The sequence below is a fragment of the Centropristis striata genome, chromosome 22 (assembly GCF_030273125.1).
Source record: "Centropristis striata isolate RG_2023a ecotype Rhode Island chromosome 22, C.striata_1.0, whole genome shotgun sequence".
Classification (NCBI taxonomy): domain Eukaryota; kingdom Metazoa; phylum Chordata; class Actinopteri; order Perciformes; family Serranidae; genus Centropristis; species Centropristis striata.
In genome coordinates this window covers 26,342,389-26,366,918 of record NC_081538.1, presented here as the reverse complement: position 1 = coordinate 26,366,918, position 24,530 = coordinate 26,342,389, and the positions used below count along the sequence as shown (strand labels likewise).

Sequence of the window (24,530 nt, the reverse complement as noted above, 5' to 3'; positions counted from 1 at the left end):
AAAAAAGGCTGCTGCTGTCATGCAAACTTTAGATCAGGTATGTCTGTGTCACCTAATGGGAGCCTTGGTAGCTAAGTGTGCTGTCTGTTTCTCTGTATTACTTTACATCAGTGCTGTTAGAATAAGATCTGTCAGTGAACAGATAATTATTGCCTCACCTAAGTCAATTAAAAAAAAACAGACATTCACATTTTGAAACTTTATTTTGATGTTCTGTCTTGATTTGTCTATAATTTGAGAATGAGATCAGCAGTGAGACAGAGTGAAGGAAAACTGATAACCAGTCACACTAAAAGGCCTCAGCATTAAGATAAGTGTGTCTGTGTGTGTGTATTAATAAACAGTGTATGCACAGCTGTGACTGCATTAGAGGCTTTAAGTCAAACTTTTCCACCAGCCGGCACCAGCTTGTATTTTCTCACCTGCACACAGATCACGACCCCCCCTCCCCTGAAGTTTTGACCCAATATAAGACAGGCTGACTGGACCTCTGCACCTTTGTGAAGACGTGTAAACTGGACAATGAGGGCTGTTGTTGTTGGTTTGCTGCTGCTCGGTCTGTGTGGGTCAGGAGCTCAGGGGGAGGTTCAGGAGACGGAGACAAGAGATGCAGGTGAGGAGACCACAAAGCAAACCACACCCGACATCTGGGCGGAGGTGAGGGCTCTGAGGGACATGGTGGTGGAGCTCAAGGTGGAGCTGAGGAACGTGGAGGCCACGGTGAAGGACAGCGAGAGCCAGGTGGATGAACTGAAAGCTGAGCTGATCGTCACCAAGATGCAGGTGGAGCAGCTGCAGAGAGAGACTTCAGGTACACACTGATTACTTTTATGAGTATGTAAGATGAGGTTTAAAATACTGTAAATAATGTGTTGTGCATGTTAAGAGTGTGTTCTGTAAAATCATTATATTAACTCCAGACTTGCAGACCAGACTGAGCAGCAGTGAGTCCAGGATCGAGCAGCTGGAGAGAGAAAATGCAGGTGATGAAGTGTGTCCGTGCACTGATTAACTTTTACCAGCTCCAGAATAAGCCTTTAAAATCAATATGAACATGACGATTTATCTACATTAAACTGTTTTTGAAGGTCATGTGAACACTCACAAACAAAACAAAACTTTTTTTTTTCAGTCCAAGGAACTCGACTGACTGCCACCGAGAGCAAAACAAGTGACCTAGAAAAAGAGACTGCAGGTATTTCACTGACAAACATGATGTTTAATAAGCTTCATGCTTTGTTGTCATTATTATTATAGTAGCCAGTTCATTGCAGTGAGGGCATTTCTTGAGTCTTGACATCACTGTATAAAATGAGCTGCTGTGACCTCTAGGATAATCACAGCCTCATGAAACTTTACAACCACAAACTAGAGACCTAGAGCATTCAGAAGATGCGCACCTTTCCTAGGTTTATTGACAATAAGATGGTACTTCAGCAGTTTGAAGAACAGAAGTGCTCATCATCCAATCGATGAAAATACAGAAATGTCCAAAATGAACAAAGTTTTTCAACCCAAATCACAGCATGGATTTTCCTATGTTGCTTAAAGGTCTTGATGTATTGATGTTATATTTTGGAGGGTTTTTTGACCATTTGAATCCTTTCTCGATATGAATAAAATTGCATAATTCAGCACCAAATGTGTGTAAAATACGGTATCAAGCCAAAAAATTGCTGCAACAACTTATGGGACATAGTTGAACATGGAAATGGACTTCAAAGGTGCAGATATTAATGTTCTGAACCCTTTTACACCTTAATGGGTTGACATAAATAATTTATTAATTTTTGACCAGACCAACTTGACACAAAGTACTGAGCTATGTGATATTTTTTTTTGTCCTTCTCTCTCCCCCTAAACATCCACTGCCCACAACCCCCAGTTCTCACAGAAAAAGGACTCTGTACTCTAAGTGGTTAAAGCACGCATTTACCATAAAATATACATGATGGTTGTGCCCTCCTGGACTGTGACTAAAAAAGTTCTGACTGAAGTTAATGGTTAATATCATAACTTGTTTATTATATTTGTATTTATTTGCTTAAATAGTTTGAACACTGATTCAAGTAATGTGGGTTTCAAACTGAACATTTGTTTTACATCCCAGCAAATTCATATGTAATATTTGTAACTTGAATACATAATAAAAATAAAGAAACAGTTATGTAACAATGTAAACAGGTGTAGTTTAATTAACTTTAAAATGCATTGCATTCTGTTACATTCATACTGTTAATCTGGCCAATCAAGGGCAACCATTATGCTGATGTGTCCCTCGGTGAAAATTAGTTTAACTACCCTGCTGTAAAAAATGTGTTGTGCATGTTAACAGCGTGCTCTGTAATGTCATTATATTAACTCCAGACTTGCAGACCAGACTGAGCAGCAGTGAGTCCAGGATCGAGCAGCTGGAGAGAGAAAATGCAGGTGATGATTTTATCTTCTTAATAAGAACACACACATACACATGCAGTCTAGGTGAAGTTTAATGACTTTAACTTATTTGTGTTAGTAGAGAAACCGAAGGTGGCCTTTTACACAGCTCTGACTGATGCAGGACATGTTGGACCATTTAACACAGACATCACACTGAAATACAGCAAAGTCTTCACCAACATTGGTGATGCTTACAATCCTCATTCAGGTAATTTACTGCAGGTCACATGAACATGTTTACTCATGTAAATCTACATTTGTTACCAATTTTCATTTTCTACTCTGCAGGTTTCTTCACAGCACCAGTCAGAGGGGTCTACTACCTCCAGTTCACTGTGTGTGGGGCCCAAGCAGGTGGCATGGGTGTAAATGTGTACAAGAACAGCCAGTTTATCATGCATAATTCGGAGTGGAAGGAAGAGGCAGGTGTGGAACAGTTGACTAACTCTGTTGTCTTGGAGCTGATGGCAGGAGATGAAATCCACCTGGTTCTCCCATCAGGTTATTCCCTCTTTGACAACATAAACCACCACAGCACCTTCAGTGGCGCCCTACTCTTCACACTGTGAGGATGATTTGTCACAAACCCAGTCATTGTTGGCTACACTGTGATTTACTGCATGTATCTGCATCTGACTTCTCTGTTGTGCCATCACATGAAAGCAACATTCAAATAAATCAGTGAGACAAAAAAAGTTGTATCCCTCTAATTCATGACACTGTCTACCTCTTTAAATGTAATTATAGCGACTACATTCAATTATAATAAAAAAGCTGGTAAGAGGCAAAGAGGGCTCTTAACTGATGTATTCTAACAAATCCATACTAAAGCCAGAGATAGTCATAATAATTATTATTATTATTATTATTATTATTATTATTATGATAATAATACATTTTATTTGTGACACACTTTACATTTCAAACAAAATCTCAAAGTGCTACAGTGTTGAGAGTAAGATATAAACAACAACAACATTGAAAACATGGGATAAAAATAAGGATGGCAGCTAATGAAAATGTACATTTTGAATGTACTGGAGCTTCTGGATGCTCTGTCTAGGGATCCTGATGAGAAGTGTGTTGCAGTTGCAATGTTCCTGAGGTGGTAGAATTAGCTTTGGCACAGATGTTTAGTGTGGGCCTCAAAGGTCAGATGTGGGTCCATTTTGATGCCCAGATTGGTGACGGCTGGAGAGAGAGGAATGTCTGGGACAGGAAAGGTGCTGCTGCTCATGGAGGATGAGCAGATCTGGTGTGGGGGGCCAAGTAGATTTGCCTCTTTCTGCGAGAGATACATCTTTCAATAGTTTTTATTAAGAAACAAAAAAGTGAACAGACAGGCAGTTGTACTATCAGAATAATAAGATAAACACAACACAAAACTTGACAGTCAACACACACAGGCTAAATACACCTTTTGGCTCCTCCAGTAAAATTTTATATCTTAAATTGAATCATTATTCTCTTCTAATTCTTGTTTTAGCCTCAATTTAAATCAAGTTTGCTTTAGAAATTAACAGGTTATTGTACTAAAACCTTTTAACCAATCTGATTTTTTTTATTTTTGCTGTTGTCTCACATACATTAACATTATTCCCTTTCTGTTGTGGCACTATTTAATCCAGTACTATGATGTGCAATGTCAGCACTATCTAATAATAAAGTTCAGCTGTCCTTGTTTTAAACATGTACTGTATACATGTGTATATAGACTTTATACATTCTATAGTTATAACAAATAAATACACATTTTTAGCACTAATTGCAAAGTGCATTTTTTTGTAAAATGTAAATTGTTAAAGTAACATTACTTTTGCTGAAGAGAACATTATGACTTGATTGGGAATGGAAACTCAAAATGTAATTCCTAGGACGTCTAATAACAAGATAATTAAAAAAACAATAATTTTATCTCACAGAACATAGCAGTTGCTGGACCACCACTGCCAAGATTGTTCAGTTTGTTTGTCAAGATGTAATTTAAGTTGTCGTTGAATATGAAAGTAAGATGTTCTTCAGGTATCTTAGCTTACTAATAGCTACCTTGTCCCCTCAGGTAGAGAAAGAGTGCTTAAATAATCATTTGGCGTGCTTAAATCTTACATTTTTAACTAGATACAGGGTTTTTTTAGGGTTTCAGTCATAGACTTTATAAATAATTGTATCCCTTGGTTTTATATTGCTGTATATATGTCTATGGTATATTGTGGCAGGCGGTGGGCGTGGTCTTTGAGTATGACGTCTCTATGACGTCAGCCACAAATCAGTTTCACACCAGAAATAGAAAGGAAGAAAAAGAAAACGCCGTTTCGGTTTCTCCGGAGAGGTGGACAGGAAGGTCGATTTGAACATCTTGTGTGAATTCATTTATGTCTTGACTTAGTTAGACATGTTTGATGTAAATTTAACTTGATAGCAGGGGTCGAGTTTTGACTGTTGAAACAGTTATTTAACGCGAATTGACTGAGGTAAACAGCGAACTGTTGCTAGGCAACAGTAAGTCAGGTTAGCCAGGTTATTTCAATAGACACGGTCATTTTGTTTAAACAGTTATTATTTTCATTAAGGTTCAATTAGCGGAGAACTTGTAAAGCTGTTAGTAATAACCTTGTTTTATTTTTAATGGTGGCTAACGTTAGCTAGTTAACCGCTAGCTGGTGTGTAAATGAAGTTCGTTTAGTATTGGTGTGCGGGCGGCACTTTGACAGCCTATTACCAACGGTCGGTGATCATCGAACCAACTTCAGCTTGATGTCCAGCAGGTAAGTGGAGAGAAGGGTTTTGGAAATATATTTCATATTTGTTTGAATATTTATTGTTGCATTCATAGGAAATGTTTTTTTGTGTGAGCTTGTATCAGTCATATTTCCAGTTACAGAAAGCATGCTTACTTTTATTTTTCATTCCAGATCAGTGTAGAGTTCCTGAGGCTCGTGGCTGTTCCCCTTGAACAGAAGTTTCTGTCATGGTTAGACGTGCAGTCAGAAGAGCTGATCAGAGTGATGATCGATGACAAAGGAGGAGCAACATGTGAAAAAGGCTGCTGCTGTCATGCAAACTTTAGATCAGGTATGTCTGTGTCACCTAATGGGAGCCTTGGTAGCTAAGTATGCTGTCTGTTTCTCTGTATTACTTTACATCAGTGCTGTTAGAATAAGATCTGTCAGTGGACAGATAATTATTGCCTCACCTAAGTCAATTCAGAACAAAAAGACATTCCCTTGTTAAAACTTTATTGTGAGGTTCTGTCTTGATTTGTCTATAATTTGAGAATGAGGTCAGCAGTGAGACAGAGTGAAGGAAAACTGATAACCAGTCACACTAAAAGGCCTCAGCATTAAGATAAGTGTGTGTCTGTGTGTGTATTAATAAACACAGTGTATGCACAGCTGTGACTGCATTAGAGGCTTTAAGTCAAACTTTTCCACCAGCCTGCAGCAGCTTGTATTTTCTCACCTGCACACAGATCACGACCCCCCCTCCCCTGAAGTTTTGACCCAATATAAGACAGGCTGACTGGACCTCTGCACCTTTGTGAAGACGTGTAAACTGGACAATGAGGGCTGTTGTTGTTGGTTTGCTGCTGCTCGGTCTGTGTGGGTCAGGAGCTCAGGGGGAGGTTCAGGAGACGGAGACAAGAGATGCAGGTGAGGAGACCACAAAGCAAGCCACACCTGACATCTGGGCGGAGGTGAGGGCTCTGAGGGACATGGTGGTGGAGCTCAAGGTGGAGCTGAGGAACGTGGAGGCCACGGTGAAGGACAGCGAGAGCCAGGTGGATGAACTGAAAGCTGAGCTGATCTTCACCAAGATGCAGGTGGAGCAGCTGCAGAGAGAGACTTCAGGTACACACTGATTACTTTTAGTGTTGTCTTTAAGAGTTTTAAGATGAGAGTTAAAATACTGTAAATAATGTGTTGTGATGTTAACAGCGTGCTCTGTAATGTCATTGCATTAACTCCAGACTGAGCAGCAGTGAGACTGAACTTGTTTTGGAAGATCATGTGACCACTCACAAACAAACCAAATTTCTTCTGTGTTTCAGTCCAAGCTGCAGACCTGATGTCTTTGGAAACTCGACTGACTGCCACCGAGAGCAAAACACGTGACCTAGAAAAAGAGAATGCAGGTATTTCACTGACAAACATGATGTTTAATAAGCTTCATGGTTTGTTGTCATTATTTCAACTTGTGTTAAAAGCTTCATAGACCAAAAAGTTATGACACTGCAGAAAACATAAATAGTAATAAAACATAATCTGACTCAAATTAACATTTTCTGTCTTTGTGAAGTTTTTATATTAATTTATCATTTATCAAAGACAAAATAAACCTGATAACCAGTCACACTAAAAGGCCTCAGCATTAAGATAAGTGTGTGTCTGTGTTAATAAACACAGTGTATGCACAGCTGTGACTGCATGAGAGGCTTTCAAACAGAATCAGTTGCTTGACCCATTTTCATATTATGGTTTGATCGCTCCTTTGGGACATTTATAAACGTTTCACAGATGAGATGAGGGTTTAAATACTGTAAATAATGTGTTGTGCATGTTAACAGCGTGCTCTGTAATGTCATTATATTAACTCCAGACTTGCAGACCAGACTGAGCAGCAGTGAGACTGAACTTCTCCTCAGCAAGTCCAGGATCGAGCAGCTGGAGAGAGAAAATGCAGGTGATGATTTTATCTCTTAATCACAACACATTCCTATATATATGTGGTCCAGGTGAAGTTTGGTGACATACACTAACTTTGTTTCGTTAACAGAGAAACCGAAGGTGGCCTTTTACACAGCTCTGACTGAAGGACACGTTGGACCATTCAACACAGACATCACACTGAAATACAGCAAAGTCTTCACCAACATTGGCGATGCTTACAGTCCTAATACAGGTAATTTACTGCAGGTCACATGAACATGTTTACTCATGTAAATCTACATTTGCAAGAAAAAGTATATGAACCCTTTGAAATTACCTGGTTTCCTGCATTAATTTGTCTTAATATATATATATATATATATATATATATATATATATATTATATATAACTATAATTATTTGAATTAATGTGATCTGATCTTTGTCTAAGTCCCATGTGCTGAACCTAATACCACACAAACAATTATAATATTTCATGTTTTTATTGAACACATCCATTAAACATTCATAGTGATGGTGGAAAAAAAGTGAACCCTTGATTTAATAACTGGTCGAACCTCCCTTGGCAGCAATAACCCCAACCAAACACTTCTGATAGCTGCTGATCAGACATTTCCTTTTTTTTTTATTTCTTATTTTCCTTCCACTTTAGTTGTTCAGTAAATGTAGGTAGTCATGGATACATGTTGCCCATATTACCTTATTTTAAGAAGGAGGAAGAAATACTTGAAGATAGGATGTGAGGGCATGATTATATGTTAGAACTGAAACTGTAATGGCATCTCCTTATGTGTGTTCTTAATGTATGTGTATGTTTGTTTGTCATCTTGTGAAATAAAGAAGTGAGTTAAAAAAAAAAAATTGGGAATATATTGTCCCCTCAGTGATAGTAAATGATAGTAAGTGGTCCAGGCCCTGAGGCAGCAAAACAGCCTCAAATCATGATGCTCTCCGTCATACTTCACTGTTGGGATGATGTTCTCATATTGGAATGCAGGGCCCTTTTTTTCCATATATAGTGCTGCGAGATCTTCATGAACAACTCCACCATCGTTTAATCAGGCCACAAAACATTTTCCCAGTAGTGTTGTGGAGTGTCGAGGTGCTCTTTGGCAAACTTCAGGCAAGCAGTGATGCTTTTTTTGGAAAGCAGCATGCTTAAAACTAAGTAATTTTACATACATTTGTTACTAATTTTTATTTTCTACTCTGCAGGTATCTTCACAGCACCAGTCAGAGGGGTCTACTACCTGCAGTTCACTGCATGTGGGAACCAAGCAGGTTACATTGGTGTACGTGTGTACAAGAACAACCAGAAGATCATGTCTAATTGGGAGCGTAAGGACAATAGTAGTTTGATATTTTTCACTAACTCTGTTGTCTTGGAGCTGATGGCAGGAGATACAATCCACCTGGTTCTCCCATCAGGTTATTCTCTCTATGATGACAGCAACAACTACAGCACCTTCAGTGGCGCCCTACTCTTCACACTGTGAGGATGATTTGTAACAAACCCAGTCATTGTTGGCTACACTGTGATTTACTGCATGTTTCTGCATCTGATTTATCTGTTGTGTCATCACATGAAAGCAACATTGAAATAAATCACACTGTGACTGTGAAACAATCAGAAAAATAAAGTTTTATTCCTCTGATTCATGACTTTGTTCTCACTAATGCTGGTTCCTCTCCTCTTAGCAGCTTTGATAGTAGTCACTACAATTACATTTAACCCTTTATCGGCCGAAGAAGCATATTTGGTAACTTCAGCGGATATCCAAAATAAATAAAAATATTTCGAGAAAAAAGTTGCAAATTTACTAGATTAAAGTGGCAAATCTACAAGAAAAAAAGTCGCAGATTTAAGAGATTTAAAGTAGCAAATCTGCGTGAAAAAAGTCACAGATTTGCGAGAAAAAAGCTTTTTCCAGTGTCTTTAGCATGTAGCTAAAACCCTCGTTTTCCACAACGTTGTGGGGCCTCAAGTCTTTGCACATGAACAAAGCAATGGATTGTGTTATTTTATTTGCACGTTCTGAATTGGGAGGCAGTTTTGTCAGGCTCAGTGAGTCCAGTGTCGGCTGGTTTCTCGGTAGCGCTGATGTAGCATTGGCTTTGCTGTCATCGGTTGATGCTATCTCAGGATGGTGGCGAGTAAGATGAGCCCGCAAGTTCATTGTATGTCCGAGTATTTTATTTTCATGCGGCACTCCTCGCAAACTCCATATGTCATTTCCATCTCATTCGTCCCTTCCTTGTAAAAAAAATCTGAAATGAGTCCACACGCTTGACTTAAACGCGGACGGGGCTCTCCTTATTTATTATCTCCGGTGCCGCCATCTTTGTTCTTCTGTCACGCTGACCATCACCTCTACTGACCTCACCAGAATATAACTCAACAGCACCATCTAGTGGATCAAAAGCAATTGATTTTATTTTTAGCACCATAGAATTCACTTCATATTTTCCATTAATTATGATAAAAAAAGATCGATACTTGGCAGCCATGAATCAACATAATATCGCCACGCAAAATATCGCAACTGTAGCATTTAACAACAACAATAATTGTGTTGTCTTTTTGATTTCAGAATCACAACACAGTAAAAATATAGCTTTGTAACCCTCTGAACGACAACAATTCAGTACAGGACGTTTTATTGATCTGTGGCCTTGTCACAGCAATATACAAAATATATTCAAGGAGGTTTTTTACAAGAAATTGTTGTGGTGTCTTGGTGCAACAGAGCAAAGTACTGAGTTTAAATATAGATTCAGGAAACAAGCACTTTGATAATAAAAAAAAGAAAAAAAAAGAAAAGGACAGCAACAGCAAAAATAGAAAATATGAAAAATAGTCAATAGCAAGAGGTGTTGGTCCTGCCAGGATTGAGTGACTCACAGGTCCTATTCCTATGATTCCTATCATAACCTGTGAGCACTTCACACACACATAAAATCCAGAGTCATTGATCTTGAGTCTGGACACATGAAGTCTGAGTCGTCTTTCTCTGAGGACGTCTTTGTCAAACTGGACTCGTCCTGCAAACTGTTTATCCTGAGACTCTGGGATCTCAACACCTTCATGTAGATGAAACACAAAGAAAGGTCTGAGGTCAGTGAACATCTGGCAGAAGATGGATAATAAAGTGAAGGAGTAAACTAAGCAGAGACACAGGAGGTCAGGCTGAGGAGATCATCTTCTCCCCGTGAGAGAAGATGATCTGAAGCAGGGGTGTCAAACTCAAATACACAATGGGCCAAAATTTAAAACTTGAATAAAATCGCGGGCCAGCATTGAAATAAACCTTTTAATATATACCAAACATGTTTTGCTTTAACATTAAATATGGAACCAGCAACGCTTATAAACATACAATATATAACTAAATAGTGCAGACATGCAAAATCAAATTTCAAATAAAAAACATCAATGTCATTAATTTATTAAATAAAAAATAAATAAAAATCGTATGCCTCTTTTCTATTTGCATCCTTCTGATTCAAATATCGAAATAAACTTTTTCAACAAGTTAATAAATTCTGCCTTTCTTTTCGCCATTTTTGGGAAGGGGTAGCTGGGAGACAGCTCTAGCTTGAGGTTGCTATGACGACTGTCACAGAGGAGCGTTTCTGGGTCCTGTCCTGATTGACGCGCCAAAACAACAGCAGGGCATTGTGGGATTTGTAGTATTAGCTGTAAATGCGTCGTATAATACTGGCGGGTCAGCTTTTATAGTACAATAATATAATAATTTGGTATTGCCTCGCGGGCCAAATAAAATTACACTGCGGGCCAAATCTGGCCCACGGGCCAGAGTTTGACACCCCTGATCTGAAGAGTCACACACACACAAGCTCAAAGTTCAGAGGTAACAACAGTCTGTGTGTCCTCGTAACAACACTTCTTTCTTTCTATTATTCTACTTATTACATACAGCTGAGGAACATTGAGACTTGATGCTAAAAACCTGTGAACCATAGAAGATTAAAAACCTCCTGCAGTTTTGTGTTTCTGTCACAAGGTGGCGCCAGTGGTTGAACTCTGAAACACTGCATGAGTCTGACTGCTGAGCACCGTCAACATCACTGTGACCTTTTAGTCAGTGTTACTTCAGGTGTGACAGTTTGACAGACAGTTCATGATCAGAAACTCTCAGCTCTTCACTGATCTCAACAAGTATTATAGAGACTTTTCTTTATTGATTTACAAACTACATTTTTGGGTTATTTCAATGATTTATAGTTGTTGTTAAGGCATCTAACTATTATGTTATGTATTTATTTTCATGTGTAATATTACGTGTCCTCTTAGCTGAAAGCAGGGGCAGACTGACCAATACGAAACCCATTGTTGTGAAGCCATTGAATGTCGAGTAAGGCTGTAACAGGGTTATTATAGTTAACGAAAACTAACGAAATAAGTTTTTTAAAAAACGATAACTAACTGAAACTGTATTTTGTGGTTACAAAACTAACTAAAACTAACTAAAATTATAGTGAAAATGTCCTTAGTTTTCGTTTTTGTCAAGTTTTTTCATTCATAACTCAGTGTATTTATTTGAACATACAACACATGATAAATATGTTTACTGAGACTGGGATGTCTACACTAGAACCAAAATTCAAAACACCCAGAACTGTAAGCGTTAATAACCTTATTGGGGCTGAGATGGATAAACCAAAGGAAATAAAGGAAACCTTTATTATGGCCTCTTTGAATCACACACCCAACAAATACCCCATTACAAAAAAACTAAAACTAACACTGAAACTAATAAAAACTGAACTAAAACTAAGCCTTTTCAAAAAATAAAAACTAAACTAAAACTAGAAAACTCACTCTAAAAACGAACTAAAACTAACGGAATTTGAAAACAAAAATTCACAACAAAATTAAAACTAAAACTAATGAAAAATCCAAAACTATTATAACCTTGGGCTGTAACGATGAAGAAATATACCACGAACAACCAACCAATAACGCAATAAGGGAAATAATAAAAAACGCCATAATTCTGAGTAGTCCGATAGAAAAAGGGGAAAATGTTAAAAACATCCTCCAAATATTATAATCTCTCTCTCTCTCTCTCTCTCTCTCTCTCTGAGTGCGTGCTGAGAGTGGCAGGCTGAGTGTGTTGGAGAGCGATTGTAACGTGTACGTTTTTAACTGTTTTTGCATGTTTTTCTTCCACTGGGTGTTTTTTGATGTGTTTGCGCATCGCAAACGCGTTGTTTGTTTGTCTCCGGTTTGGAGAAGTTGACTCGCTGGCACGCAGTCAAACTTTCTCCGGCTGCTGGTGTTTCAGTGGAGGAGTGCAGTTTGGCTGTGGGAGCTGTTGTGGGCTGTGAAAGCATTAAATCTTCTTCAGGGATGAACAGTGCTGCCGTCATCTTTCTTGACAGCACTGAGAAAGTGAATCAGCTGGTTGAGAATGGAGTCGTGATTCGCGCAACACTGACTCCGGTTCTGTTTCTCGTCAATCCCGCAAAAAAAGTAATCATTTCAAATGTGCCCCCCTTTCTAAAAAAACGAGCTGTTGTCCAAAGAGCTGGCCCGACACGGTCAGTTAGTGTCCCCCATTAAAATGATCCCCCTCGGCTGTAAGTCTCCTCATCTGAAACACGTCATGTCTTTCAGAAGACAAGTGTTTATGATCCTGAAGAACAACGAGGAACTGAATTTAGTTTTCAGTTTCCGGGTTGAGGATTTTTCATACACTATCCATTAAAGGTGGGGGGGGGAAATCGATACAGCATTGTATCGCGATATTTTGCGTAGCGATATAATATTGATTCATGGCCGCCAAGTATCGATACTTTTTTGTCATAAATTAATTAATGGAAAAAATGAAGTGAATTCTTTGGTACTTAAAATGAAATCAATTGCTTTTTTGATCCACTAGATGGTGCTGTTGAGTATTATTCTGGTGAGGTCAGTAGAGGTGATGGTCAGCGTGACAGAAGAAGTTGGTACAACAAAGATGGCGGCACCGGAGATAATAAATAAGGAGAGCCCCGTCCGCGTTAATTTCAAGCGTGTGGATTTATTTTGGATTTTTTTTTAACAAGGAAGGGACGAATGAGATAGAAATGACACATGGAGTTTGCAAGGAGTGCCGCATGAAAATAAAATACTCGGGGAATACAACGGACTTGCGGGCTCATCTAACTCGGCACCATCCTGAGATAGCATTAACTGATGACGCCAAAGCTAACGCTACATCAGCACTACCGAGAAACCAGCTGACAAAACTGCCTCTCAATTCAGAACGCGCAAAGGAAATAACACAATCCATTGCTTGCTTCATGTGCAAAGACTTGAGGCCATACAACGTTGTGGAAACGATGGTTTTAGCTACATGGTAAAGACAATGGAACCAGGTATGTGACTCCGTCGCAACGTTATTTCACGGACACAGCCGTATCAAAGCTATACACAGCAGTAAAGCTTGAAGTTGAGGAAAGTTTGGGAACAGCAGATATACTTGCGATAACTTGTGTTGCGTGGACGTCGCGGGCAGTAGATTCATATGTGACTATAACGGCTCATTGTGTGACAGATGACTGGAAGCGTCTGTCTCACGTTCTTTAGACTCGAGCAGAACATGAAAGTCACACCGGATCAAACGTTGCACTGCATGTTTGATATCAGTTCAGTTCAGTTTGACTGAATACTTTGTTGGTCAGTCTGTGGGTTTGACTCTCATTGTGGAGAAATAAAAAGACTGTCTTATTTGACAAAACAATTATTGATTTAATGTAATTTTGTGGACACAAAATGCAGTTAAATAAGTAATTTTAAACAGTAAAATCGCAATATATTGTATCGCAATACTCACCATATCGCGAAATGCTTAAAATCGCAATAATATCGTATTGTGACTCAAGTATCGCAATAAAATCGTATCGTGGGGCCTCTGGTGATTCCCACCTCTACTATCCATGTTACAACAGACACACTCAAATGTTTTGGATGTGTGGCAGAGGGACACATGGTCCACTCATGTCCACAGAGAGAGGGAGACCATCAGGCTGCTCCGCCTGCAGCAGAGACTCCGGTCAGAGCTGACGGTCAGCCTGCAGCACACAGTGACACACAGACAGACACACCAGACTCAGCCTGAGGTCAGTGCCGAGGCTGAGCTGAAGGAGAAGATCGGCCAGACTGCAACCAGAGTGGCTGAGTCTGTGTTGGACTTTGAAGAAAGTGTGTTGGATGAAGATTTGTTGAAGTTGTCTGTGAAAAGGAAAAGTTCAGATACAAAAGTTAATGATAATGATGAAAATAATAAAAATATGTCAAAGAAAGAGCAGAACCATCCACTAGATCTCCCAGGTCTCGTCCAAAGCCGTCTGGCTCGCCTCCGACCAATTGGTGCATCCAGAATGTGATGGAGGTAATTCCAGATCCTTCTCTGTTCACTAATACTATCTGTACATATCCTGTACATTTGGTGGAAAGACTCCTGTAAATTTATTAGAGCTGCCAGAGCAGCTTGAAGGTCCGACGCATGGAAATAATCCCACATGTTTGTTTATTTTCCTGTACTGGAGCATGGATGTGACGTAAACACATACGTGACGTGAGCAGATCTGAGCAGAGTTTTGCGTCTTGGCGGTGTAGACGGACACGCTACGGTGGAGCGGATCACAGTTTTCCACTCTGGAGGCTGGTTTCAGATTTTTGCGTTTTTAAGCCCCAAAAACGTCGTCACCGTCTAAATGAAAGGCTCTTCTGATAAAATATTTTGTTGTTTTTACCTGCAAGCGTCCTCGTGTAAATGGGGCCTGAGAATGCTCTTGCAGATGTCAGTGTGCAGGGTTTCCACTGGGTGTTTGTCACATTTGTCAAAGTCTCGATTTACAAGAGGGCCCCACACTTCACTACCATACAGTTCAATAGGTTCGATATAGAGCCAGATTCTAACAGGTATATCTATGGTTGAAGACTTTTTTTAATGGCATAGAAAGCCTTTCTTCCTTTGTCTCTGAGATCATTAACAGCCAAGTTGACGTTTCCTGTGGAGGTTATTTCAAGTCACAAATATGTGTAAGTGTGTGTGTTCTATGTCGTAGAGCCCAGTGAGAACCTGCACAGGTTTCTCTGACACTTGGGTCGTTTTTGGGAGACCACAAATCTTGTCTTTTCCAGATTGATTGTCAGGGTCCAGGTCTGACTCCAGTTCTGCAGATGATCCAATTGCTGTTGTAATGCCTCTTTAGATGGAGCTAGCAGTATTAGATCATCTGCAAAAAGTAGACATTTCATTTGTGTGTCAGAGAGGGTGAGACCAGGGATATCAGACTGTTCTAGTGATTTTGCCACTTCATATAAATATAAATGTTAAACACAGTGGAACTGAGACTGCAGCCCTGTTTCACTCCTCTATTTTGGGGGAAGAAATTTCTTTCCCTATTGCCAATTTTCACAGCACATTTATTATTTGTTTATAATATATATTATATATATATATATATACATATATATACGCATATATATATATATATATATATACGCATATATATATATATATATATATATTATAGTCATGCTCTACTTTTTAATTATAGATTTATTAATTATATCTTTTTATCTAGCTTTTTTAACTTTTTCATTGTTATTATTTACTTTTGTTTTTTATTTTATTTGATCTTACCTTACTTTATTTTTTATTTATTTTATTTGTAAATAATAAATATAATAAATATCACAATTTTAATATTTATTTATTATTTATATTTATTTATTTTGACAACTTAAATGCCATGAGGTGATATTATCCATAACTAAATATGGCGTTATGGATACCTCTTGCCAAACTTCAACCCTGTCACATTAAAATCTGTCACCTTGAACTGTTGTGACAGGGTTGAATATTTCATAATATTTGATTTTTGTTTTTAACAACATTTGGATAATAAAAAACGGTGTTAAAGTTTGTTAAATTGTTTGAACAATGTACAGGATATATAGGAGACATACCAAAGTCTCATTAAATTCTCATGTTAAGATAAATGGTTTAATCTCTGTCCATGTTATGTGGAACTATCCTTGGGCAAGATACTGAAGGCTCTGGTTTAATATTACAGGGGCTCAGCCTCCTTTAGAACTGCCTTCCACCACAGAACATTAATGCTTTTTGCACCATTTTTCTGCATTTCACAGCTTGTTTTCCTGTGTACAAATTCAAATATGGGCATAATAACTGGTGGGTTAGGACGGTTAAACACACAATTTTGGTTCTAAAACGACTTCAAGTTTGGAAGATACCTCGTGGATTTGTGTAACTCACACTGCTGAAGCTTCATAAGATCTGGGCTGAACTTTAGATTAGAGTTTTTAGATTAGAGTACACATAAAGTATTTTGTTCCCTGTCTTTCTCATTAGGGAGGCCTGTACAGACAGGAGTAAAACATAACAGCAACTGAAACAGATTTCATAACAGTTCCATGGGAAAAAAGGTTGATAGCATGAGAGAAAACGTGCCCTGACACGCACTCATCAGCAAAAAATGACAAGCTGTGACAAGATGAGGGGTGAACTCCTCTCTGTGTAGCTGTCCCATTTGATATAGTACATGTGAATGTATGTCATTGGTTGTATTTTTATTTATTTTTTTTACCTTTTTTGTAAATAATGTATGCCAAATCTTAATAAATGTTTTTTGTAATGTGTTTGATGACCTTGATATAGGTCATAACAAGAAAAAGGTATACAGTATCAATAAAGTTCTGTCTTTTTTCTCCATGCACCTTTGGAAGTAGGTGAAGTTATGAAGTTGTGCCAGAAATCTCTGCTCCACTTCTGTAGTGGCTCTGAGTGAAAACACACCCAGCCAGACAGGTTGCTAGTGCTGGTAGTTGTGATCAGAGCTGCAGCCATTGATTATATTAGTAGTGTGTTCAAACAATTTCATCAATATATCAAGTAAACAAACAAGTTAAAATGTCAAAACTAAACCCATTTCATGTATTTAAGTGCCATATGATGTATATTGCTAGGCCTAAATATCATACTGTAGATTAGACTATAAGACTCATGTAGACTCATTACTATGTTGATGGGGTGCTCTACACCAGCTGACCCTACTCATTGTAATGAAACTACATTTTATATCATCAGGAGAGGCTCTGAAGGTTCTTTTCCACTACAGCAGATGCAGTACACCTGCAAAAGTTCCTTGTGTCATATTTTTTAGTGAGTGGAGGTCTGGGTGGCTTTCATTCATTTGCACCAGCTGCAGTGATGCAGAGTTGGTAAAGTTTCTGTATGAATGCTAACGGTAACATTACCTTGTGCTGGATCCGCTCCGTGGACTGAATGCTTTCTGCTGAGATCCTTCCAGAGCATTGATGTCATGCTATTGTGGTAATCTAGATTTCTTTTATAACAGACACACTGTGCAGAATGTTCATTTGAATTCCTCTTGAAATGGCCCAAACTTTTTAGACTTTCTAACATCTTCTCTGGTCTGTCTCTTCTTTTCCACCCTTGCTAGTTTCTCTCTTTTCCTCCCCATTGCAACAGCAAAATATTATACAATGTTTTTTTCACAGCATGTTTCCAAAGTAAAGCAATAATCATCTATGCAGAAACACAATGGCCCTCATTTATCAAACGAGCGTACGGAGAATTGATCTTAGACTATTGTATCGATGCTGAAAAAACGTTGTGTTTTGTTTTTTAATGGTGACAAACCAAAGAATGTTAAGGCTGTATTATTTATCACTAAAAACCTCATTAAAAATAAATACACCCTGGGACCGTGAAATTCTTTAAACAGAATACTAGCCGAGGCTATTAAATGTTGTTGTCTTCTGCTGTTTACTGTTATCCTGCTGGACACCAGCGGTTCTGACCCAATAGAAACATTTCCAATCAGCCACACGCTCCTCTGACTGGGACCGAATTACTACTAAATGTAAAGAGGTGAATAATCTCTCCCCATCATAATAATAATAATAATAATAATAATAATAATAATAATAATAATATCAGCATATTATATGCTTTATATATCATGATGTATAAATGATATAGGCTATTCCAACCGCTACTCTGCTGACAGCACCACTGATTTCCTTCCTTTTCACTTTTTATGTTGCCAAACAAAACCAGTTTGTTGTGTTACAGCTGTTGGACGTCAGCGTTTCACTTTCTGACTCTGAGAAATTCCTCTTCTTTTGGGATTAAAACTTACTTTAAAACATTGTTTACCTCCTCTTTTTCATACTTTTCTTCATAGGAGCTTTAATTCACATCATTGCTACTTTAAACCAAACAGATCACACAAACACAAACTTCTTTCAGACTTTCAGGTGTAAAAATGTCTTAAGATGTACTCTTGTAAATGTGTGTGTTCCCTTTAACCCTTTGATGCACAACATGGGTCTAAAGAGACCCGACTGAGTTTTTAATTTTCTATATCTTTGCAATAAATTAATTTTATCATTTAATATTCCAGGTTTTCCTAAATCAACTTGTTTTTGATCATCAAACATCCTGATTTTTTGTTTTCAATTCTTACTTTTTGAATAAAAACCCTTTTTGTATCACTACGCTTTTAATGCACAACATGGGTCAAACATTTCATTATGGGGTATTGTGTGTATAATTTTAAGGAAAAATGAATTTAATCAATTTTGGAATAAGGCTGAAACATAAAAAAATTTGGAAAAAGTGAAGTGCTGTGAATACCTTCCAGATACACTGTATGTGTGACAAAATGATACATAAACATGTTAAATATATTAAATATATGAGTGCGGAAAGTAAGGATTTGAAACAAATTACTATTATTATAGTATTAGGTCATTTAATTTTTAATCAAATTTGGATGAATGAGTCATTTTTGACCCATGTTGTGTATTAGAAGGGTTGTCCATATGTTGTGCATCAAAGGGTTAAGAAAACTGCACTGAACAGGGGCGGCCTCACCTTTTGGCGCGAAAACGTGAAGCTGCTGCATATACAGGTCGACTGGTGTCGCTTCCTTTCTCTTTACTCCAAGCCAGCTGTACGGTGAGTCCTTTAACCATAGCTATACTTTGTGTTTAGTGCTGATCGGCTCTTATTACCATGCTAACATGCTAAGCTATGATAGGAATGTCTCAAACATAATACCTGAAAAAACCCTACAACAATCCGTCTTTATTACGAGCCGGTTAGCAATCTAAGAACGTTAGCATTGCTTCATCCGGTGTCATGCTGCTACTTGCTAGCTGCCGGAGTCGGACAAGAAACAGGTTTAAGTATTGTGGAATGTAGTTCTGGCTTTCCACCAAAAAGGGAAAAAGAGGGAGAGCAGAGGAGCGTGTCGGAGCGAAAGGGAGACAGATAAAAACAAAGGTTTTAACAGTTTTGGCACTGTAAGCATACTAGCTCAGAGCACCGCTGTCGCTAAGCCAAGTGCAGTACAGCTAGCGCACATAGCTGCAGACTCGCTAGTGGAGAGCTAAAATTTGAGGCCAGTGGAACAACGACAGGTAAAAAAAATAGATCATTAAACAAAAAACCCTTAGATGACAGAAAGTAGATTAATATTTAATTAACTGGTATTTCTGTTGTGGGGAATAGAAGAGGGGAGATACACATGGTGTGGTGGTTAGCAGCCGCTCACAGGCCTGCAGCTCTTCTTTTCTCCCCGAGAAAACGTGGGTTCTCTCTCCAGAGACATGCAGTTTAGGCTTAACTAGGGACTCTAGATTGCCCGTAGGAGTGAATGAGTGTGTGAATGGTTGTCTGTCTCGATGTGTCAGCTCTGAGACAGGTTGGTTGCAAGGTTTAGGAAAAATAAAATAAAAAACTTTGCGCGCGAGAAAGCATTTTCAGCTACTCGTCACTCATGTATTTTAGTATAAACAAAAAGCCTGTAATGTAATTCAGCATTGATGACATTGTTTTTACATCTTTCAGAACCCAATTGAGCTTTAATATTACAATGATTTAAGTTGTTACCAACTGTGGAAATGATTCATATTAACTTGTTGTTTTTATCCTGTATATAGCACCTTTTTTTGATTTTTTAATTCTTTGTTTCTGAATTTCCAGGTCCCATCTTCCATCGAAATTGTCTTTCATTTTGTTTGCTTAAGCAGAACTTCCAAACAGCTCCAGGTAATATATTTAATATCTTTAGACCTTTTTGCTGGTTTGGCTTAATGTCTTCACATTCTTTGCTTTGTAACTCCATTTTCCTTCTTTCCTTTTCTGCTCATCTCTTGCCAAAGACTTACATTTCTTCCCATCTGTTTGTTCTCTTTTTAATGGCTGCAGCAGGGACAGCAATGTCCACTTTTGGGTCTTTTGGAACAAGCTGAAGTGACCATGGGTGTGTTATTGGAGGCTATGGGTCGATTTTTATACATCCATTACTTGTCCTGTGCAAGATCTCACTGGGCAAGTCTGTGCTAGTTGATTATAAAACACTAGTGTATTAGAAGGGGTCATGATTTTGAGTCCAAATGAATCTAAATGAGCTTTAAATTTCAACTATTGCATTCAAAAGAAACCTTGGGCTATGAATAAAACCAATTATCTGTTCTTCTTTATGATTCAAGTGACATTACATTTTTTTGTTATATTGTATTTGAGTACATTTTGAGGGTCAGATACAGCAAAACTGTCCAGAACAGATCAAAAATCCCAAAACCTCTTGGTCCAGAGATGGATTTGTGTTTTGTAAATGACTTCTGAATTAATGAGATGGTAATATCTCCCCTAATAATACGAATGAATGTATGATTAGCACCACAAATGAAGTCCCAACGAGAGGGCGCTTTCTGTCTGATGTCTGAACTTTGAGCTTGTTTGTGCATGTGTGTGTGTGTGTGTGACTCTTCACTTCTGTCTCCTCTCACAGGGAGAAGATGAAGATGCTCCTCAGCCTGTTCTTATTTTTCTCTGGTAAATTTACTCCTTCACTTTATTATCTATATTCAGTAATATATTAAATCACCTCTTCCATATGAGCATTACAGCATACACATCCCTCACATGGTTCAACTCTCTACACTCAATAATAACATCATCATCACTGTGTCTGTGTGGTTTGCAGTAACGTACATTGCCAACAGTTTTGGCTGACAAATATTCTCCTTAATTATTCTTTATTTACTTCTGCTGCCTTTTGTTAGTGCTGGGCTCTTAAAGCCTCCCGCACTCTGCCCCGGTTCTTTTGTTCTAGACTTTTTTCTTTTTTCTTTCTTTTTTTTTTACAAAAGACTCAAAACGACTGAATACAGTTTACCATTTATTGAAAGATTAATAGCCAAATGCAATGAGCGGCTGGACTCTGTGTTCAGGCCGGGATCACCAGTCAGAGTGCCAAAAAGTTCCTCATTTCAGAGATTTCTTTGGGGTGTGGGACCCAAACACACAATGGATTGGGCTTTGTCGCAATTGGTCAATTTTGGATGGTGACGCAGTAGCCAACCCATACTGGACACCTCATGATATTTCATTTCAAAACTAGACACCTTCACTTGCTTTTTTCCCCTTTTGTGAGGTCTATAGTGTCTTGTCTGTATGTTTCTTACTGAAATAGCAGCACCCTGATCTAGTTCTAACCGGCTTTCAGGAAAGGTTCAGTATGAGGGCACAATATGCTCTCCTAACCTATAGCCAAAGAGAGGAACTGAGTCTTGCTCACTATGAGGGCGGGATGTGCCCCCTTGACCTGCAGTTTAATAGAGGAAGTGGGTCTTTAATGTTCGTTGAACAGCTCTTCTACAAAGGCGCATGCCCCTGGACCCTCCTGCCAGCTATTTTTTCCCCACTGGCTGGTTACTCCATTTCCTAGTGGAAAGCTGCTAACAGTAGTAGGATAATAATAAAGATTCTATATCACGGTATCTCCCGAACACAAGATTGATGCATTTTACTTAAAAATGTACAAAAAAAGATTTTTAATATATTAAATAAATTACTTATTTTTTTAAATCTATTGACAGCCCTAATATATATATATATATACAGGGTTTCCCTCAACTTGCTAAGCCTGGTGGTAGAGAAGGCCACCGGTGTTTTTGTTAAAAAAAAAAGTTAGAAGTTGACAGGAATTTTGAAATTATGACTATTATGTTATTATTATAAGCCATTTATTAAAAATACTTAAATGTAGAGTCTTACAAAAAGGCACAATCTTGGCAAATCTTGAAATACGGTTATAACAACAACAAAAACAACAAAAAACACAATTAAAATAAATAATATAAATTGTTTTCACTTTTTCAGCATATGTGCCCCTCTGCATCCTTTATATATAATATTAATTTCAATAATAATAATGAAAAAACTGTGAACTGTGAAAGTTATATACCAATGTGTTGGTCTTTTTTTCTACATGTCCTAAAACCAGTCTGATGTCATGGGGTCCTTTTTGACCCCAGAGGAGCATGGGTGTTATACTTTTTTTAGGTTTAGGTTTTTAAGTTATTCATTAAAGGGAAGGGAAATATGTGAAAATGCAACTGAAATTGACATATATTTCCTCCACAGGAAGTTTTATCTTGGCTAATCCTCCAACCAATGGAAGGACGACACCTGGCCCGGCTGCTCCTGGAGGTACGTAAATATGTTGTGATGTAGAAATAATGTGAAGTGAAAACTTATCTGTCAATGAAAAAAACTGAGACTGTAGTCAGACCAGTTATTACTTATAATTGATAACAGTCATTGATGTGCAGACTTACCAAACACATGATCCCCTCCAGGCTGATGCTGGAAGAAAGGCACAATCTTGCCAAATCTTGAAATACGGTTATAACAACAACAAAAACAACAAAAAACACAATTAAAATAAATAATATCAATTGTTTTCACTTTTTCAGCATATGTGCCCCTCTGCATCCTTTATATATAATATAAATTTCAATAATAATAATGAAAAAACTGTGAACTGTGAAAGTTATATACCAATGTGTTGGTCTTTTTTTCTACATGTCCTAAAACCAGTCTGATGTCATGGGGTCCTTTTTGACCCCAGAGGAGCATGGGTGTTATACTTTTTTTTAGGAGTACACAAGGGTTAAATTAAATCCTAGTGAATCTTAAAACAAGCCATCGCTGGTCACATTTAAAAGTAAAATAAATTAACATAAATAAAAAAGTGCAAAAATGGCCAAGGGGTAAAACCAGGGAACTCATAAGAGGTACAGTATGCGGTGCTGTGTGACCTCTTCTACTTTTTGCTGCACATGGTGCAGATTGGATCAGTGCAAGCTATCTGTCTGGTGGTTGCGACACACCCGGCAAAACATACCTAAGAACGACACCAAAAAAAGCCACAGCTATAAAACGAAGCGTATCTAATGCTGAATTTAATAGCATTGGATAAACCAACATGAAATTAGGGAGCACAGTATTGTTACCATTTTGAATTAAATCCGCTAGTGCTTTGTTTACCATCGCGGCTCGCAGAAGGCTGCTCCGACGATGTGCTAGCATCCGTGCTAACGCGCACTGACTCTGCCTCATCATCGAGCCGCGGCTCGGTTGGCTCGCTGGGGATGCACTCCCCTTGGCCTGGGGGTGAACGAGGGGGCTCATCGTCTCCTCCAGTGCTCCTCCGACTTCAAAAAAAGAAAGTGTCCAACGTTTATTGACCCTTTCTCTGTGACATGTCGCGTAAAAGTTGTTAGCGTGTAGACAGGTAGAGACAGGCAGTGGTTTTGAGGGTTCAGGTGATGGAAAATACGCCTGACCTCTCATCCCCTATGCGTTCAAGTATCGTACATAAGATGTCGCCATTGCGCTTTCAACCGTATCACAGATGTATGTGTCGATATACCGTCTTGGTATCACTGCTTTGGTGCATAAAAAAACCTATTTAAAATAAACAAGTGACGGTTAGCCTGGCGGGGGGGCAAGAAAAGCCTGGCGGCTCGCCAGGCCTATAAAACGCTGGGGCAAACCCTGTTTTATATATATATATATCTTATTTGAATGTTTCTTGCGCCTAATTTCTCTCTCTCTCTCCTTTACAGCTGCATCTGCTGTGGTGTTGAACACCACGACTGACGGCACGTCAAGGATCATTTATGAGCAGATGCAAAATGAAGTCGACTTGTCTTCTGCCTCCTTTAAGTGGATAAAGGTCAAGGACAATATGTATGTATGTGTTATGGAAAAAGGCTCACTAACATCCTATGGGGAGTTTGAAGGACGAGTGGAAGTCAGCAGTGTCCACAAAACACTTGTTCTTAAGCTGCTAAACTTCACAGAGAAAGACGCGGGAACGTACATCATTAATTATTCTGGAGATAGCAATGGGAACGGAATAGAATCTGGTGAGTTGACTTGGTGGAACTCTGCTAATCATCAAGTTATTCATTAAAGGGAAGGGAAATATGTGAAAATGCAACTGAAATTGACATATATTTCCTCCACAGAAAATTTTACCTTGCCTAATCCTCCAACC

General features: G+C 38.4%; 2 protein-coding genes and 1 long non-coding RNA gene across 3 annotated transcripts; all 3 read left to right on the top strand.

Annotated features, from left to right (window-relative positions):
• Positions 1-447: 447 nt before the first annotated feature.
• LOC131960913 (complement C1q-like protein 2) lies at positions 448-3,008 on the top strand. Its single transcript, XM_059326178.1, has 5 exons — positions 448-811; positions 921-960; positions 2,387-2,430; positions 2,519-2,647; positions 2,728-3,008. Exons 1-5 carry the CDS (start codon positions 523-525, stop codon positions 3,006-3,008), a joined length of 783 nt encoding a protein of 260 aa, XP_059182161.1. The 5' UTR covers positions 448-522.
• A 2,990-nt stretch (positions 3,009-5,998) lies between these two features.
• LOC131960912 (heavy metal-binding protein HIP-like) lies at positions 5,999-8,721 on the top strand. Its single transcript, XM_059326177.1, has 4 exons — positions 5,999-6,287; positions 7,036-7,119; positions 7,213-7,338; positions 8,322-8,721. The coding sequence occupies exons 1-4, from the start codon at positions 5,999-6,001 to the stop codon at positions 8,600-8,602; spliced, it is 780 nt and encodes a 259-aa protein (XP_059182160.1). The 3' UTR covers positions 8,603-8,721.
• A 4,650-nt stretch (positions 8,722-13,371) lies between these two features.
• Positions 13,372-24,217, top strand: LOC131961052 (uncharacterized). Its single transcript, XR_009389824.1, has 5 exons — positions 13,372-13,490; positions 20,162-20,227; positions 20,973-21,016; positions 22,610-22,675; positions 24,097-24,217. It is a non-coding gene; the product is annotated as an uncharacterized LOC131961052 (long non-coding RNA).
• The last annotated feature ends 313 nt before the right edge of the window (positions 24,218-24,530 follow it).

What these genes read in the sequence shown, in the direction of transcription:
- LOC131960912 (XM_059326177.1), top strand. Translation starts at nt 5,999, where the DNA reads ATGAGGGCTGTTGTTGTTGGTTTGCTGCTGCTCGGTCTGTGTGGGTCA. An exon ending in GCTGGAGAGAGAAAATGCAG is followed by an intron (nt 7,120 to 7,212) that starts GTGATGATTTTA and finishes TTTCGTTAACAG; the next exon opens with AGAAACCGAAGGTGGCCTTT. An exon ending in TGCTTACAGTCCTAATACAG is followed by an intron (nt 7,339 to 8,321) that starts GTAATTTACTGC and finishes TCTACTCTGCAG; the next exon opens with GTATCTTCACAGCACCAGTC.
- LOC131960913 (XM_059326178.1), top strand. Translation starts at nt 523, where the DNA reads ATGAGGGCTGTTGTTGTTGGTTTGCTGCTGCTCGGTCTGTGTGGGTCA. An exon ending in AGCAGTGAGTCCAGGATCGA is followed by an intron (nt 961 to 2,386) that starts GCAGCTGGAGAG and finishes GACCAGACTGAG; the next exon opens with CAGCAGTGAGTCCAGGATCG. An exon ending in TGCTTACAATCCTCATTCAG is followed by an intron (nt 2,648 to 2,727) that starts GTAATTTACTGC and finishes TCTACTCTGCAG; the next exon opens with GTTTCTTCACAGCACCAGTC.